We start from the raw sequence: 18934 nt of genomic DNA on the forward strand, positions 1-18934 counted from the left end.
AGGAGATCAACTCAAATATACAAGTTCCTTTTATTAGCATTACTACAGGGGTAAATGTTTTATTGCTACAATTGTATGACACATTCTGTACAATGATACTTTTACAAATGTTAGATCGATGAATATAGTAATTGTGATCAAGACCTCATAACAGTTTTAGCACTTCCCACACTCAGTGACTTTCCCCTTAAAGTCCTTCAATGACCTCAATGACATTTTTAAACAAAATACTTACCTAATTGAAAAACGTGGTTTTCAAACAACTGAATCACAGGCTATAATATGAACAAATTCTCAGCCTCCATAGTTGAGAAATTCAAAAAGGCAGAACCTTCATGGCTATCTCTTGGTCTCTACTCGTCATCAATGCTTCTTCACATTGTTTACCCTCTTACTTTTGCCTATCTTATGGTGCCTCTGCTTGAAGATTTGACGTGAGCGTTATTGTCCATTTTACATTCTGTACTAACAACTCGCATAGCGTTACAATGTAACTTAGATGTTAAAGACCAGATACATTGTGGATGTTATCTTTATCAGTCTGTTTCAGGAAGCTCTGCCATCCAGTCTAGTGCAAGACACCCATACCTCAATAGTATGAGCTTAGGTGGGAGTGAGTCCCCGGGTGCCTTGGCATGGGAGACCCCGGATACATGGGGCTGGTTGTTGAGTTCCAGTAAGTTGTAGACGGCCCGAAAAAGTTCCCAGGGGACACGGGCATAGGGGCGGCATGCGTGTTCATGAAGTTAATTTTTGGCTGGTGGCTGTGGTAGGGCTGGGCATAAGATACCTCAGTCTGGTACTTCACAATGCCCCCTTCTCCGCCGTGGCTCTGGTGGGCCTGTGAGATGCCCTGGAAGTCAAACTTGTAGGCGTAGCGCTTGCCGTGCACCTTGGTCATGATGTTCTTGTCGTAATAGTAGCGCAGGGCGCGGCTCAGCTTGTCATAGTTCATGTTGGGTTTGCTCTTGCGCTCGCCCCAACGCTTGGCCACCTCGTCTGGGTCAGTCATCTTGAACTCGCCATTGTTGCCCTCCCAGGTGATGATGCTGGAGTTGTTGCTGTCCGACAGCAACTCCAGCAGGAACTGCCACAGCTGGATCTGTCCAGAGCCTTGGAAGAGAAACGGGACAGGGGGTGAGGGGAATGGATGCATCAAAGGGCTGGATTCTGTTAAAGCGAGTAAGATCTGTTTCTGAAATGCTTCTCTTAAGGGTAGGATTGTTTATAGATTAGTATAGTTTTATCCATACACACCATTTTTCTGTATTTGTAAGTCGTTTTTTTGCTTGAATATCCTTATCTACTATTGTGTATTGATTTCCATTTAATTCTTTATGTGATGTGCACTGCACAGAACACCGTAAGAATTATCACTGTGAATCATTGTCATTTTTATTTGTCAATGAATCCCTTAAGGGATAGGTTGCCAACTGGCAATTTGATACAATTACATTTATTCACATGCACCATTGATATCTCCTTCTCGTGGACTATTTTGCTGTTGTCATATCAATCTATGTCCCATGGGTGTCTGTGTCTGAGAATATAACTTGCATAAGAGATACCACCAGGATTCTAAATACACTTTCAAGTTTGAACTACTTCAGCAAATGTGACCTTTTTCACTGTGTGTCATGGAGAGAGACAGAACGTGGGTGGACCAGGCAGAAACCTACCCACAGGCCTGTGAGCGCTGGGGTCAGGCAGCCTGTATGAACTGTGTTTGCCTGTTCGTTTCTTGGAGTGGAGGGCCTGGCCTTCTGTGAGGAGATACAGAATTAATTCTGTCAAACAGGGTCATTCTGGTTAACGGGAGACAATAATTAAAATGTTTCAGCCTAGTTTTGCTGAGGGCGAATGTATAATGCTATCGTCTAGGTGGACATTTTTGTCAATGTGCCATCCCGGGGAGGTACGACTTAATTGTTCTCTTTTTAAGGAATACCTCTGCCCTCTGTTCTCCTATTCAATCTATTTTGGAGTGTTACAGTTCATGACACCAAAGCAGACAGTGTAAAGGCCACATTTGTCACCACCTTTTTGGTTCACCAGTTTAACATGGTGCATTATGGGATATGCTCTCACCTGGGTTGGCTAGACGACTGCTGATGGGACCTAATGCTTGGTATGGGTCTGCAAGGAAATTAAGGGTTGGAAAGGTTAGATTGTTCTGTTAAGACATTGTTGGCTTGACTATGGTACAACGGTTATACCAGTATTACAACAAACTAGGGTCAGGAAACGAGAAAGCAGTACAGATGCACACCTTGCACAATTCTCGGCGGAGGCTCTGTGACTCTGGTGCTGTGTTGGTGCTCCATGGGAGAACCTAAATCATAAACATTATGTATTTATCAGTTTTCTCTCATTATTATTCCATCTTGAACTACAAAATTCTTGACTTAATGAATTTATTCTGCCTCCACTGTGAAACACCGTATTAATAATTTCTAGAACTAATCTGATACAACTATAAGTATGAATCTGCCTTAGTGCTCACAAGAAATGTAAAGCACTGAGAATGAGATGTGACGTCGGTTATTGTACCTTTGGTTACTGCAGGCAGCATGGGGTTCGATGACCAGCTGTTCCTTCTGCCTATCTCCTCATAGCTGTTCTCTGCTCAAAAAGAACGGAGGGTGAGACGAGGCATCCACAGGAAGAAAGTTCAGACGGGTAGCAGGGTGAATCCATTTGAATTCCATCACTTTTTGACAGCATCCCTTTTGATTTAAACAAAACCTTCCATAATGTTTGTACATGTCAGAAGGTTACATTTTGGACTTGAATACCAAAACATTTAGGAGATAAAGGTGCTCAAAGTTGACCCATTTTTGCATACCATACCATGAGACATCCATGTCTACATCACCGGAAAGTATAAACAGTTGAATATGATATCAGTTAAAAGGTTTTTCAAATCAATTATGAGATTTTTTTTAATTAATTTACTTTTAGACCTTTTTAACGTTAATTATTTAAAAACGTGTAAACTCTTTCTTCATATATGCATGTGTTGTAGATTAGACCCTACTTTACATCATCTGAGGTTTTTGTGTTGTGCCCGCCATTGGTTGAGACACAACATGCTCTTGAATACAGGGTGGGTGTCAATCATAGAAATAGAATGGACCTATATTTGAATATGAAACAAATCTGAGTTTCAGCGTTTTATTGATTTGTTTCAGGTGAAATTACATTTTTATTTTCAAGAAAGTATAAAATAGTTTGACAACACTGTTTGTAAGCTTTTAAATGATAGCAAGCTCAACTGTTTATCTGTTCCAGTGATGAAGACATAACTGTCTCGGTATGGTGGGGTTTGTAAAATAGGTCAACTTTGAGCACCTTTTATCTCTTGAATGTTTTTGCATTTGGGTCCAAAAAGTAACTTAGTGAGAACTTCTACAATGGGCAAATATGTCTGGAATGTTTCATTCAAATCAAAAGTGATTGAAATCAAGTGTATTTACCCAGCAGCCATAGACGGAAGGATTTTTTTCCAAACACAATCATGGTATCAATAATTGCTTCTATTTCACCAGTTGCACGTCAGAGTACTTGGACAGACTAAGTTATAAGGATAATTTAGTTGTAATGTCAGCCTGCGGTACCTCGGAGGGCCTTCAACTTGACATACTACATGAGAGGGTTCAACACTGACCTAGCCTGCAATGTAATTTCCCAGAGTAGCTCAAACTGCGCATGCAATGTTTCCAAAAATTCCTCCCATGTAGCAAGATACTCCCTGATCATCAAATGCACCACTGAGCATTCCCATAGAAAACAATGGGGTATCGTCATCGATGGCTTCGTCCATATTTTTTTTACAGTCTATGGAAGGAAGCCCAAAATCTGAGACTTAAAAGAGTGATTTGAGGCAGCCAGAAGAAAACGGAGAGCTGAAGATGGTCCAGTATTCCTTGGGGTGAGTGTCCTTTTGCCCGGGCCACCTCTGTTGCCACTAGATTGTCAATTGTGTCCCAAAGTGGGACCCATACTCGCCCATTTCTCTGCCGGTCTGCCGGTGCAGCTGTTTCCTATCTGAAACTGACTTGAGACGTGGACTCGTCAAATAGTTATCAACTCAGGGCAAAAGACTTTAAAGCGCTCTAAACTATGTAATCTGAAAAGGCAACTCAACACTTAATTTTGAAGTATTTGATCTGCCTCAGAGGTTTGAATAAATTATTCCTGCCACAAAACCCCTCCATTTTAATCCCCTTCTCATTTTAAGGCTGTTTATCTCAATGCTCGCTAGCTCCAGGTTCTTTATGCATGCAGTTTAAGGATTTTACACTGTCACTGTGTTCTTGGTAATGAGTTGTGAAGTTAATTGTCTTACCTGATTTAACCTGTAGTCTGGGTTGTTGCTGTGTGTTGTTGGTTGGAGTTGTGGGGTAGGAGAAAGTAGGGCTGCCTAAAAAGAGATTCAAAGAAGGTTACAAAATGGATACATGGATCAATTATGTCCTCGTGGAGTATGAAAATAGTCATATGAAAAGTTTCTACGAGTCCCAGGCCGTAATCCTTACTTTGTCGGAGGTAATTGAGGTGGCCGAGCAGGATGTCAGTGTTGTAGGCGGACGTGAGGCGCATCATATCCTCCTTGGTCATCTTGCAGAGGGCCTTGCCCTCCAGTGTGTGGAAGTGCCTGATGTCCACCTCCTCCAGGCTGTACTCCTTGATGGCCCAGTCCAGCCACTGGCGCACATGGTCCTGGGTCCACACCTCAGGGTCTGGGACCAGGAGGAAGAGGAGGACAGGGAGAGAAGGAAGAGAGATTGGTCGTGGTAACAGGAGGTTGTTGTAACTCACAGACCCATCATCTCATCAAGTTGAGAAGTTACTCTTTTGAGTAAAAAAAACTAGTTCAATGTAAATGCTTTCTTCTCCTCAAATGAAACTTAAGGTGTTTTTAAATGTACAGTAAGAACCCAAAAAATGACGTATGAACCTCATGAATACCCCAAAATATCAGACAGTTTGTAGACGCCTAGCCTCTATCTGTACCCTAGGGCAGGGGTTCCCAAACTGTTTGCTTTGTGACCCACCAATTGAGTTGTCCTTTTTGAGTCGAGACCCACCATAAGGGTTGAGTGGTGAAAAAAAAGAGACACAGACCAAATAATAAGTAAAACATATCTTGGCAGCGGAGAGAAAATGTTGCAGTTTTATAGCTAATCTCCTACATTTCCTACAATTCTATGCATTTTGACATGGCTAATGCTGTGTTCTTATGCTCAAACATTACAAAATCAATGGGGGCTGATTGTCTAGCTTTTATTTAGTTTATTGTTAACATTCAAAGATTATAGGCTATTATTGAGAAATAAATAGGTCCTTTATGTTTTCTACATACTTTCTATTTGGTTTAAGTTTACACTGAAAGCGTTTTCATCCAGTGTCCCAGAAGTGGGTCCTGACCATCATCAACTTTTCTTTTTCTTGAGCGGATGGTCAAGGGGCTGGAACATAATTACAAATCATTTGTTGACTGCAAATTGACCTCGATGCCCAAACGGATATTTGATTAAAACATAATTTCAAACCTTGCTTACATTTTTGAATCTTATCTATTATGTGTGGGAATACTTTTAACAGATTTCCAAAATGTAAATCACTTGTAGCTGATTTGCTGATGTTTTTATAAAAAAATGTATGTCCCAAAATAAAAAATACAATTATCAATGTTGTTTTTGTGTTCAGAATTTGGGGGGGGGATGGGGCCCTGCCCTAGGGTCTTCATTGTCCTTGTTTAACACAGCTGTGATGTAATATCCGTATTATCAAGGCCACTAGAATAGCTTGGCCTGTGTGACTCAGGCTAAGAATCAAACCTTGTAGTCTTGTCTATTAATTGTATAGATTTAATGTCTCATGTTTGGAATGTCATCTTAGGTGGAATCTCCCAACAATGACTCACTGGCTGGATTCCATTCCATAAATGTGCTCCCTTCCCAGTCCCTAAAATCTGCTCTTAATGGCTGACTCCCAAATGATGGAAGATCATTTAACAAGTGAAGGCAATATGATGGGAACACCATCCTAGCCTATTCTCTTCGCAGATCCTTGTGTGCCTTAGGATCTGGGCACCCCTCCGCTGAGTGTGTTGGCACCTCACCTGCGGGCACTATGACTCTCTTCTCCTCTGTGGTGCTGTTGGGCGTGGTGGCGGTCTGGGGGCTGGCGCGGGGCTCAGGGTATGAGGCCTGGTAGGCCAGCTGACCCCCTTCGTTGCTGCTCATGTGTCTGGAGCGTTTGGTCACACTGCAGTCCACAGGGGACTCACGACTGTTGAGAGAGAATGGGGAGATGAGTAATATTCTGGTATGATTCTGTGTGATCCTGTTGCAGTATTTATTATGGTGACAGTAAACTCTCTTGAATGTAAAAAAATATAAAACACTAAATAAGTGGGAATGTGTTATATATGACACTAAATAAGTGGGAATGTGGTGTGTATATATAACACTAAATAAGTGGAAATGTGGTATATATATAACACTAAATAAGTGGGAATGTGGTATATATAACACTAAATAAGTGGGAATGTGGTGTGTGTATATATAACACTAAATAAGTGGGAATGTGGTATATATAACACTAAATAAGTGGGAATGTGGTATATATAACACTAAATAAGTGGGAATGTGGTATATATAACACTAAGTGGGAATGTGGTATATATAACACTAAATAAGTGGGAATGTGGTAAATAAAACACTAAATAAGTAGTATAACTTCTCTCAAAGACTGCTAATTGTGATGCACCCTCCCTCACCTGGTTCCGTTGATGTGCTCTCCTCTCTTCCCAGGGTTCTGTGCTCCCGGCCCGGCCCACTCCGGCTCGGTGGGTTCTTGGCTCTCTTCGGAGGCCTGGCTGAAGCTTCCCGGTGACGTCATCTCGCCCTTCATGTGCATGGTCGTGGCGGCAGGGAAGGGCGACTCGAAAATGGACTGGTCCTCGCTCACCACGGACAGTGCTTCCTGCCGGCATGGACAAACAGTGGAGTCAGCGGTTACGGTAAGTATGGGCCACAACCAGTCATGTGATGATGGTAGCCAGGAAACTGCTCACACCTCTGAGGTTTTTCCACACTACGTTGAATGGAACACGCATGATGAAATGTTATACCCTAATGAGTCTTGTTCTATTGAGGAAGGATTAATTCACGTTTCTAACTTTGTCATATTCCAGATGTCTTTAGAATATGTGATTGGTGACATGGAAAATAGAGGATTGTGGCATGAAGTTTATAAATCACTGTCATTATTGATCAATTTAGCTTTATCGTAATGTTTGATTGCAGTTACTTGCGGAACACTGGCATCGACGTTTGGAGAAATGAGAGCTTCCGTGATCTTTGTCACAGTTTTAATTCGTTGGGATTGGGGTGATGGTGGGGGGGAGCTTGGTGGAGTCAGATCAAGATTTGAGACGCTTTCTTTGTGCTGCTTCCTGTGTTTAACGCTGACAATGGCCCCCAAACTCCAAACCATTCTTCAAGATGGCACTGTGTGTGTGTGTGTGTGTGTGTGTGTGTGTGTGTGTGTGTGTGTGTGTGTGTGTGTGTGTGTGTGTGTGTGTTTGTCTGCGAGGGAGTGTTGTGTCTATACAGTGGGTAAGGATAGGCCTTGTTTTTGAGTCTTTGTGTGGGTAAGTATATATGTGTAGGTCTAAGTGCGTGTGTGTTTAGAGGACTTCACTATTGTCTTTGTGGCTCGTACGTCAGTGCCGGGCTTTTTCGGTGGCCCACAGGAAATCTGGCCCCCATGTGCAGAGAAACCTTTTGGCACAGGCCAAGGGAAAGGAAACAGAGGGGGGCCACTGTGTAAAGATGTGGCTCATTTTTAAACTGGAAAACAACCTAGGGTTGATGAAGGTAGGGGAGGATTGGGTACGTCGGACATCCAGAATACACAACCTTGATTGAAGTTCAAAGTGCCACACTTCCATTGTGTTACCTGAGCATTGTAAAGTGTTTCATGCATTGTACACATTTAGTGGCATTTCCTTCGTTAGACTAACAGTGACAGGACTGTTAGCTATAGCAACATTGAAGCTTAATTGAATGACATTAATATATCAAACTGACATTATTTCAGTACTACAATACTGAAATGTTAGTACATGTGATGTTTGTTTTCAGTGGTAGAGGAACAACACATCACAGGTCTACCACACTTTCCTCCCTGACCGTTACCCTCTCTCTCTCCTTTCTTTGTCTCTTTCCTCTCGCTTCTCTCTTTCTTCTCCCTGTCTGTCTCCCTCCTCTTCTCATGTTGTGCAGAGGTCCTGACAGCAGAAGTGAAACTAAGGGCTGAGCTGAGAAGAGGTTGAGGCTGAGCAGCAATGATTCATGGAAAGTGTCATGAGCACCATTCTCATATTGTAATGTTATGCATTGGAGTGATCAATTGTTGAACTTCTTATCTTTCATTAGGTTCATTCATTGATTCAATGGCGTGTTTGTGCATTCACAGCCCCAAGCTCATACACCTTTCTCCCCCCCCCCCCACTCCCTCTCCCTCTATAGCTTGCAAACTGACACAAATATACCGAATGTGGCCTGACTGCCAATGCCACAACTGACTTCCTGTTCAATGAGTTTCATAGATGCTAGGCCCTGTTGCTGAGGGACACAAAATAGTTTTGAAAACAATTTTGTCTGCACACACGGCATACACACATTTTAAAGTTCTGTCAGTTCTGCTGTCAAAGTGAAATTCTTTTTTTGGTTCATTATATTTGTGCATTATCACACTTAGGCCATTTCTATCTATTGAAAGGTTTGTACCGAATGTACTAGGCCCACCTAAGGCTAATACTAGATACTGCCATAAAACGGGCTGTTGAACAAAATACAAAAGCCAACAGAACCATACACAGGCAGAACATGTAGGACTGTAAGTTAGAAGTCTGTTGTCTCAGGTTCAGCTTCTTAAATGGTTGATGGTTAGCAGCACATCAGATAATCATCTTATGAATCATCCGCATAGGGTGGTGCTCACACAGTTCACCAATAGTGACACATCCTTGTACCACAACCATACTACCAACTGTTGTGAAACATCCTTAAATTCACAACAGAACTCTAGCTTAATAACCTCTATTGGAACTCAAACACAGTGCAAAAGCAAACAAATATTTACTTGTCCAACACCTGCTTCCCACCTAATCTCTCTTACAGTTCCTAGATACAGTTGAAGTCGGAAGTTTACAAAACTAGTTTTCCAACCACTCCACAAATGTATTGTTAACAAACTATAGTTTTGGCAAGTTGGTTAGGACACAAGTAATTTTTCCAACAATTGTTTACAGACACAGTGAATTATAAGTGAAATAATCTATCACAATTCCAGTGGGTCAGAAGGTTACATACACTAAATTGACTGTGCCTTTAAACAGCTTGGGAAAATTACAGAAAATGTCATGGCTATAGAAGGCTAATTGTCATAATTTGCGTCAATTGAAGGTGTACCTGTGGATGTATTTCAAGGCCTAACGTCAAACTCAGTGCCTCTTTGCTTGACATCATGGGGAAATCAAAAGAAATCAGCCAAGAACTCAGGAAAACAATGGTAGACAATGGTAGACCTCCACAAGTCTGGTTCATCCTTGGGAGCAATTTCCAAACATCTGAAGGTACCACATTCATCTGTACAAACAATAGCACGCAAGTATAAACACCATTGGCCAACGTAGCCGTCATACCGCTCTGGAAGGAGACGCGTTCTGTCTCCTAGAGATTAAATGTCAGGAATTGTGAAAAACTGAGTTTAAATGTATTTGGCTAAGGTATATGTAAACTTCCGACTTCAACTGTATATCTTTGATTCACAAGAGATACTGATTACTAATCTAAATCAAAGGCTTGTAGACTGCAATGCATAACTATGGTTAGATTAACTTTTGTTCCATATCATTGCTGAAGTTGATTCATGTTGTGAATGTATTTTAGCTTTGATCTGTGCTTATGGTGCCTTTCCACAGAGGCCTCGCATTGCAAAGAGTGTGTCTACCAAGGTGAATGTTCATTGCCAAACAAGAAAAGATTGACTCCGCTAAATATTCAATCGTCTATGATTTTAAAAAGTCAATGAATAAAAACTGTACATCTAAAAGAAAGTTCATTATGCTATTGTTTATCACAATTTAAATGAATAAATAACTGCCCATTGAAACCATAGCCATATATCAAGAAACTGTTTGTTTTGCTTATTGTATGCAGTTGATCACTAATTCACTACGGTGATCCATGTAACATGTGACCAACTCTGTCCTCAATATGGTGTAGAAGCCAAGAAAGCAGAAGTAGAGGTTGAATCGAGCTGATTTTGCAAAGGCCTGCAGCAGCTGCTCCTTCAACATGCAAAAACATGTGGTTTTCACAACTTTTGATATGGCGACATCATAGCTTCTGTTACATGGCTTTTAGACAGTAGGAACATAAAGCATGTACTGTAGCTGCCACTAATAAAGGATACACATGGAGTATGAGCACGGTCGTCTTAGTTATATTCAGAGTTAATGTATTCACATCTAAAACATTGCAGTGCCTCGACACATCCAGTGACTTGATTCTGTTTTGCAAAGACTCTGTTGCCTTTTTCGTGTGGATGGAGCGGAAATGTGTGCGGAAAGTCTGAGGTTTGAGACAGGAAGCCTGCAGAGCTCAGATAACGACACCTGACAAGCGCTCCTGTTTGCAGTTCAGGCCTCTATATTCTTTAAATAACTTTGTGACAAAAACAACTGACTTTATCTGGATGTTTTAGAAAATATCCATGTTTCAGTAGATGGGCCATCATATTTACGTTTTAAAAGTGTGTGTGTGTGTGTGTGTGTACGTGCGTGCTCCAAAATTACGCTCTCTATGTCACTGTATTAACATCCATTTTCAGTAACCAGAAGTAGCCTATTTATTCCCTCCCTCAGATTATCTGAATAGTAGCCTAAGTATGTTAGTCCTATATGTTGTAATAGCTATAGGGTATGAAGAAAAGTAATAATCATTTCGTTGTACGTTTCTGGAAGTGATTTGATTTCAGTGGACACCTGCAATGCGTGAAAGTAGGCTAAAGTTGTTGGTCCAAAACGTATACATTTTAATCAAGTTTAATAACATGTTAATGTAAATGGCTTATTCCAATGCCTTAGCTACTTCAAAATATCATCAACATGGAACCAATTTCAAAACATGTTAAATCGTTTATTTCGTTTCATTATTAGCCTCAATTGATGTGTTTCGTTCTGCAAATAGGCTGAATTGATCGTGATGTTTATAACCTTGGCAGAATTTCCATTAGTTGTGTTAGTGCCTTTTTTTCTCAAAGTTGAAGGTCCTTGTTGCTTTACAGGACACGCTATTTAATCGGGCGCTACATATTTTGTCGAACTATTCGTTAACTGTTTGGTTAAATTCACTCTTAAGTTAAAATAATAATCGGTATTGCTATAACAAGGAATACCTCAATACCTTATATTTGTAATTGATGCTGTTCGGTTGTCTTGGTCAGGGTTTTTGCCCCACCTTCATGACAAAAATGCGTTTCAGAACCATTAGATAAGTCAATATTTTATTCATTCCAAATCTAGTAGCCTAGTTATTCTCATCAATTTCGATAAGCTTGAGATCGTCCCTACATTACCCCCATTTTAATAATTCGATTAAAGAAGAGTCATTTCCTGAAGTTCTTTTGTTAATTGGATAAAATAATCCTAACAGTTATTCATATGTTGTGGTAATTATGATTTAATGTCGAAAGAAATGTAAAATATGAAATACCAGTCATCTCATGGATTTCGATCCTCCAACTCTATGGAAAGTAGCCTTCTACTCCAAATACGTTCCATGGCGCCAAGACACCTGCCACGAGCGCGCTCCAATAAACTTGTACTGATCAAGATTGCTTGTATGCTGTGTAATGTGCCTCAAAGGTGTCGTCTTTATCATCAATTGGGACAGGTACATCACTTATTTTTAAATCACCTTGAACTTTCTTTAAACTAGCATATGTGCTTTTAACCCAGAAACGTCTGCATTAAACTTGATTAAACGAAACAATTAAAATAGCGAGTTTTGCGCGCCCCTTTTTACGCGTGCAGTGCTGGACACCATTTCGTTTTTATCGGTGTGTAAAGATGTAGTGGTTACTTGTGTTATTAAAGAGCCGACATACAACCACGAACGGGAAGGAAGAGGAACTTTTGTACAAGAAGGAAAGAGTGGGGACCTCGCATCACCGCTTTGCCTCTCTCACTCAGCAAACAGAGACGTGCTAAACAACTCAGTGGGTGGCTGCGTATCGTTTTCACAAGCGACATAAAAACCAGTTCAATCGCCTACCTTTATCGTACAGTCCATTGTAGCAGTCACTCAGTCGTTGATTCTCATTTAGTCATTTAAACACGTTATAACTAGTCTGGATAGCCTGACTGAATCGCATCAACCCATACACAAGCGCATTTACCCTTTGGCGCAAACCATTGCAGCAACAATTCTTGCTTAGTCCATAACCGGATGGCAGCTTTTTTCTCTCTCTCTCACTCTAAATTGGGAAGTGAAGTCACTCTAACAACGCATTAGGGCTGGGTCCCTACTGGTGAAACGAAGTCCTTTTTAATTTCTTAGAACATTGCACACACAAACCTGCTGATTACCCTACAAATCAACGATGACAATCTTCCTAATCTGACTGTGCCTAAAAGTTGATGAGGCTGATGATTGGACATAGAGCAATAAAGGTGCAGATATGTTTGGGCTTCTATAGGCTTTGCTCCGAGTGTTATCATTCAGCAATGTTTTGAGAAATATTATGCATTTTGAGGTGCACAAACACATTACATAATGTGTGTTCCAAGCAACATGTAATTTACAAATGAATGTAGGCCTATTTCTAATTTGTTATTGGGCATTGTTGAGATGAATACATTCGCTTGTCATTCAAAAGCCTGTTGCTTGCAACTTTCTAAACTTAAACTTGAATAGCCTCACCATAATAACCATAGTGGTAATGAACATTGTATACCCTTCCTGTAGTTTTTTCTAAATATGACTCCGGAAATTGCAACTGATGTCAAAAAAAAATCTCTGACCGCAAACTTGCACACTGTGATAAAAAGAACCTCATCACAAAGTAGGTTACAAAGTAAGACCGTGTTCCCCTTAGCAAACGAATCATCAAACGTTCTCTGACAAATAACCATCTATCGTCAATGTAGGAAAGGGCATATTTTAAGACCTTTACTTTCTTAGTCTGCAAGTCGGCCTATAGATGGTGACTATAGATATGGCTATAATATGATAGACCCAAATGCACTTCCGTGAGGTTGAATGTAAAAGGTGACTTTAAACAAATTCATAAAACATTGTTTTATTATTTAATAGTGTGCAAAGTTAGACAATAGAAGATGTGAGTTTCTGTACTTCATTAGAAAAGTGTCTTTTAATGATCAATTTCCATGGGTTTATCATGAAAGCTACCACACATTGCTTATGTCTCAATCTGGCTTTAACGCATGCATGGAGTAACCTACTTTAGTTTGTCTATCACCATAATATGTTCAGAAAATCGAAACTTTCTTTGGCCTTTTATGTCAAAATAAATTCAACTAAATAAATATCCCAGCTGAGATGATCCCAAGCCCTTTACAAGGCACAGCATTAATAGCCTACTAGTATGCCTAGATTTAGTATGCATTTTCTGTCTTATACATTTAAATGTTTCCTCATTTGTGGAAGGAAATAACGAAATATATTTGAACTGTCCCTTCAGTCCACTGAACAATGTTTAGGCCCATTTTTATGTATTAAGGTAATCTATGAGACATTTTGATTAAGGTTATAGCATTGTTCAGCTTTGTAATATTCTGGAGTTTTTCATTGTGTCATTCAGTTGGTAAACCAGTTGACTTGATGATGGACTCTTCATCATTAGGCCGGCCAGGAGGTTGTGTAACTCGAAACCCCTTGTGTCCTTGTTTGGAGACGGGGGGGTCCTAATCACGATTCGTGTTGTCTCCCACACCGTGCACGACTTGGCAGCTCACTTTTCCAGATGTATTTTTTTCTCTGCTGGGGAAAATTGCGGTGTTTGTTTATACAAGGCGCTTGTGTGGGCCTTATCTGCTCAGGCCACTCACACCGTGATTTCAGAGCTTCAGCATGTAGTTTACGGGCTATTGTTCTGTCGAATGGCTTCTAAAGATATGCTCATGGCCTCCCACCTCATTATAAGCAACTTGCAAGTTCAGATTTTTAAAACACCCTATCTGTCCTCCGCCCTGGCTGGCATGGGTTTATGCTTAGTCGATGTTGCCAAGAATAGAAAAAGGTAATGATTTCCATAGATTTTTTTAATGAACAAGTCAATAGCCAATTGATAGGCATACAGGCGTTTTGGTGTAGCCTATTAGGTCGCTATTGACCTAATTGGGGGAAAACATTTTCTCAGTACATTGGCTAGTTTTATATTGGCCTAATTTAAATAAAATAATTTGTAGATCAAGTTGTATTCCTATAAAATATATCTATGAATATACTAATAAACTCTCCATACATTATATGATCATGAATGGGTTGTCAATTTATCATGGGAGTAAGATAGCCAATTGGGCATGCAATGTTAATTAGATTTTGGGCGCTCAATTGACCATTTAATGATACATTTTTGTGAATGGGTGTGTGTCTGGCTGCCAAATCTGTGTTCGTGAGTCGTGGCTGACGTCACGGCCAGTTAAACAGCAGTTTTTTGGGACCGGGGAGTCACGAAGCAAGAGGACACATTCCTTTGCACCGGGGAGCAGGCACGCCCCTCAAAGCTCCGCTGCTTTATAACGGGACTGGGCCGGGCAGAGGGAGACAACACAACTGTAACTCTGAACTCCAAGTGGAAGCAACTGTTCCCGTCAAATACGTACTGGGATACCATCCTGAAATCCAACGAGAGAAACATAGACACCAGAGACTCTAAAATAAAGGTAGGATTTTGCCTCCTGCGAATTTAAGTTTATGTATGCAGCCTGCAAGAACACTTAAAATGATTAAGAATGCAATATATATTTACATTTTCAGAGACCATTTTAAAGAAATCCGATTATATATATATGTTATACAAAGATGTAAAATTGTATGAAAAAGATGTTCCACAATAAAATGGGCATGACATATGTATTCCACTTTTTCCACACAGATGGATATGTACCAAGCTGGATATTATATGGAAGATTTCAGGACACAGGAAGTCCCTGCTGGTTTGGACTTTGCATCATATGGTATGTCATGTTCTCGTTGGATCACTTATTGATAAACACTGATCAATGCATCAGTTCAGATTGAACTACACCCCAAAGCAAATAACTGCCACCAACGCCACTAGAATTATGATTAATCATCAACTTTATTAGTTATCATTGTACACTCTGAAAATAACTTTCAGTGTCCACATGTTTCTATGATAAGATTTTGAGCTATGTTTCCTGTAGCTCTGTGTAGTAGTTGAAGGACAACGGAAATGTTTTTTTGCATTGTTAGTATCTCATCAGCCCTGTCAGAAACTCAAAGTGAGACCTTGACATCTGCTTCTTCTACCCAACCGAGGGCTGTGTCAGGAAAAGGGGTGCTGGGGTGTGTGTCCATGCACTGTTTGTAGGAATGTCAGTCTGACTGAGGGAGGTAGAGCGAGACAGGGTGGTCGGGTTAAAGACCCTCCCGCTCTCTTTCCCTAATCCTTTCCTCCAGACTTCCTTCTCCAACAGATTTAGAGCCCCTCTCCTCCCCCTTCATCACTACTCTGTCACGCTCCCTCCACTGGCGTTTTCTCCTCTTTCCCTCTGTTTCCCTTTCTCCCTCCATTCAACTAAAATGGGTATGGTTGAGATTTTGTTCTGGGTGCCTCAGAATACTTGTTAAATAGATCTTTTGATGTGTTATTGTTACTATTATTAAACGTAAATAAGAATAATGAGTAATAGTAGTATAACATTATTATTGCTTCAAGAATAGCAGTTAGACAGTTTTTAGAGAAGCTTGTAACCCCTTCATATCAATATAACTTATTACATTCTAAACCAATTCTATTTCTATTCCATTTTGAGTTCTGTTTAGATCTTTATGTCTTTTGACTCATCCCGATCCTTCTCTTCTATCTCCGTGACCTCCAGACTACAGTGATGAAGACCTGTCTTTTCTATTAGACAGTAAAGGACCCGGGCAGCAGCAGCAGTATCCAGAGAGTTATGGAGAGCTCCAGAAGAATCCATGTCCGTATGACAACAAAGGTATGCATATGAAGACTCTTCTAGAGGCTGTTTAACAACCACTTTATTTGACCACTCTGATAAGCATTCTGGGGGAAAAAATCACGAGAGAGGCCTGTCAGTGACCATTGACTAACTTCCAATGTTGCTCACGTGTTTTATTGTTGACGTCTTTCATTCTTTTTTTTCCCAGTAACCTCCAGTGACTCTGTCCTGTTCAACCTGGATTCATACCCAGAGTTTAACTGTTGGGCATCATACCCAAGTGGTGAGTGTCAGTCCCCTGTTCTCCAATCCATATGTTTCTATCATTTTGAGAATGATTCTATTATCAACACCTGTTGTAGTATTAGAAATGAATGAATATTATTCACGATTGTTCATTCCTTTTTCTCTCTCTGTCCATTACTAGATGGGCTGACTTTGGACCAGTCTCAAGCGGGGTTCCAGGATTCCACCCAGACGTACCACAGCCTTGTGCCCCTGTGTTCTCCAGCCCAGAGTGGACAGTTCAGCCCGGGCATGGAGGATGCCAGCACCAGCAACTCCTTCCTCCCTGGAAAAGGAACGAGCCAGAGCGGGTCCCCCAGCACTGTCAGCCTGGACCACCTCAGTAAGAAAGACCACACATTTGAGACATAATGCAAAAAAAATGAAATTAACCAATGCATGACCATTAGGCATATTTGTGTTTAGAAACACATTGGCAGTTGTTTTTTTGTAGGCTGTGTAATGTCTAATTCAAATCATTTTTCAAGCTGTCTGTTATTACCAGCTCTTCTTTGTTTATTTAACTTGTAAAAATAACCACACAGAAAAATCCATAGGCTATGTATACATGGATAATATATGCAATGTCTAACTCCTCCTCTTCCATAGGTGAAGCTGAACAAAGCTACACCCGTAACTCAGGTGAACAACTGTACGACTCAGAAGCACAGAAGACGTCACCCTCCTTCTGGCCAGACTACCCCTCTCCCAGCTACAGCGCATCCCTGCTGCCCCCTCACCACCCTCCATCTTGTTCCTCAACCCCTGGACCACAGCAGCCTTCAGTGCAATACTGCCCCCGTGTGGCCAAACGCAAAAGTACACACTCTCAAAGACACGAGAGGGAAAGAGGACAAGTGATGGGAATGTCAGTTTATCCAGGTGAGACTAGTCTCTTATCATTACTACTGTTATACAAGTGTGTGTGTGTGAGCGTGGGTAGTGTGTGTGGGTAGTGTGTGAGCCTGATTGTGGGTTTGCACGAGAATGTGCTTTTTTCATTACTGTGTCTTCTTTTAAATTGAAACAAATTCATAGTATATCTTAAGAGTAGCAGGCAAAAACAACTTTTGTTTGCAGTCTAGGGCTAAAGATAATACAATTCAGATTTTTTTCATATGCATTTTCTCTCTATTCAGGATCAGGGCCCATCCAATTGTGGCAGTTCTTACTGGAGCTGCTTCTAGACTCCGCCTGCTGTACCTTCATCTGCTGGACAGGAGACGGTTGGGAGTTCAAGATGTCCGACCCAGCAGAGGTGAGTTTCTCTACTGATTGTGAGAGATTTTAACCACTCGCACGAGGAGTTGGAAACCAGCATAGGATTGAGCAATGGGAATATGCTATCATGTGTTAGTGGTTATTTTTTAACAATCACCCCCTTTGTGTTTCATCCAGGTGGCCAAGCGCTGGGGCCAGTGTAAGAACAAGCCCAAGATGAACTACGAGAAGCTGAGCCGTGGCCTGCGCTACTACTACCACAAGAACATCATCCACAAAACGACGGGCAAGCGCTACGTCTACCGCTTCGTCTTGGACGTGCAGGGGATGCTGGGAAAGACGGCACAGGAGGTCCTGGCCAGCCTGAACATTTTACCCACGGGGACAGAGTCCTCCTGGCAAGGCCAGGGGGCACCAGTATCATCACCAGTGTCCAGCGAAGCATGGGCGTCGCAGTAGAGGGAGTGTACCAGCAGCACTGGTTCTCATTGGTGCTATTGTCTCTTGATAGTGTTATGGCTACATCACTAGAAATATGCTATGTAGCACAAGCATGCCTCTTTGACATGTAGAAAAGGAATAACATCGGCTCTATTCATGGGATTTCTATCTGCAACATTAGACAATGTTCGGTGTAACACTTTTATTACCAAGTGATACAGTAGGAGCCATAGCTGTGGGAAGTAGGCGTATTGAGGTTGCTGCAGCACTACTAAAAAGTATGTAGTAGCCTTCAATTTGATTAGGTTTTAGTGTATGACTTACCTCCTATTAACATCAGCAGAATAAGAGCTCAATGAAACGGTAAGCCCAGCTGTCTCCAATACTGATGTTCTTTATGGTAATGACATGGTTAGTGATGAACAATCCTCCTCCATCCTCAAGTACTTCTTGCCCCCTCTAAAATAATGGGTGCATGACACCCCTGCTTAGCACCCATGCTGTTGAACAATGTTTGACATTAACTTTGACTGTGAGGATCTGTCTATTTTTATACTCTTACATATCTACCTCTTTTATTGCTGACAAAATAAAGCTAAGAGGGACAATGCTTGTTCTGTTGAATATAATGTGTGATTTACATGATTTAGGGAACAATGTTTGTAAAATGATTGTAAATAAACTGTACATAACCTGAAAATACTATTGACATTTTCTGTATTATTTCGAAAGGTA

The 18934-nt window shown here is 41.0% G+C and overlaps 2 protein-coding genes across 8 annotated transcripts; one reads left to right on the forward strand and one right to left on the reverse strand.

The window, feature by feature from the left end:
• Positions 1-11: 11 nt before the first annotated feature.
• Positions 12-12568, reverse strand: LOC109909270 (Friend leukemia integration 1 transcription factor). 6 transcript variants are annotated; one of them, XM_020508367.2, is made up of 10 exons: positions 12481-12568; positions 6788-6993; positions 6128-6297; positions 4539-4742; positions 4349-4423; positions 2551-2622; positions 2270-2332; positions 2089-2136; positions 1680-1763; positions 12-1113 (listed from the first exon to the last, which is right to left on the reverse strand). In XM_020508367.2, the coding sequence occupies exons 2-10, from the start codon at positions 6925-6927 to the stop codon at positions 590-592; spliced, it is 1380 nt and encodes a 459-aa protein (XP_020363956.1). In that variant the 5' UTR covers positions 6928-6993; positions 12481-12568; the 3' UTR covers positions 12-589. The 6 variants fall into 6 exon arrangements, with proteins under 6 accessions (XP_020363956.1, XP_020363932.1, XP_020363948.1 ...); XM_020508343.2 differs by having other exon boundaries at positions 12357-12551; XM_020508359.2 differs by lacking the exon at positions 12481-12568 and adding an exon at positions 11796-12225.
• LOC109909313 (protein C-ets-2-like) lies at positions 8742-18908 on the forward strand. 2 transcript variants are annotated; one of them, XM_020508392.2, is made up of 8 exons: positions 8742-14989; positions 15202-15283; positions 16172-16288; positions 16461-16535; positions 16680-16880; positions 17147-17419; positions 17677-17795; positions 17936-18908. In XM_020508392.2, exons 2-8 carry the CDS (start codon positions 15202-15204, stop codon positions 18215-18217), a joined length of 1149 nt encoding a protein of 382 aa, XP_020363981.1. In that variant the 5' UTR covers positions 8742-14989; the 3' UTR covers positions 18218-18908. The 2 variants fall into 2 exon arrangements, with proteins under 2 accessions (XP_020363981.1, XP_020363986.1); XM_020508397.2 differs by having other exon boundaries at positions 12654-14989; positions 16205-16288.
• The last annotated feature ends 26 nt before the right edge of the window (positions 18909-18934 follow it).

The sequence above is a fragment of the Oncorhynchus kisutch genome, linkage group LG2, assembly GCF_002021735.2.
Source record: "Oncorhynchus kisutch isolate 150728-3 linkage group LG2, Okis_V2, whole genome shotgun sequence".
NCBI classification, from domain to species: Eukaryota; Metazoa; Chordata; class Actinopteri; order Salmoniformes; family Salmonidae; genus Oncorhynchus; species Oncorhynchus kisutch.

Coding starts and splice junctions, on each gene's coding strand:
- LOC109909270 (XM_020508343.2), bottom strand. Junction 6,298..6,787: donor GAGCACATCAACGGAACCAG/GTGAGGGAGGGT, acceptor CTCTCTCAACAG/TCGTGAGTCCCCTGTGGACT. Junction 2,623..4,348: donor CAGACTACAGGTTAAATCAG/GTAAGACAATTA, acceptor CTTTTTGAGCAG/AGAACAGCTATGAGGAGATA.
- LOC109909313 (XM_020508392.2), top strand. CDS start 15,202: ATGGATATGTACCAAGCTGGATATTATATGGAAGATTTCAGGACACAG. Junction 17,420..17,676: donor GGGAATGTCAGTTTATCCAG/GTGAGACTAGTC, acceptor CTCTCTATTCAG/GATCAGGGCCCATCCAATTG. Junction 17,796..17,935: donor AGATGTCCGACCCAGCAGAG/GTGAGTTTCTCT, acceptor TGTTTCATCCAG/GTGGCCAAGCGCTGGGGCCA.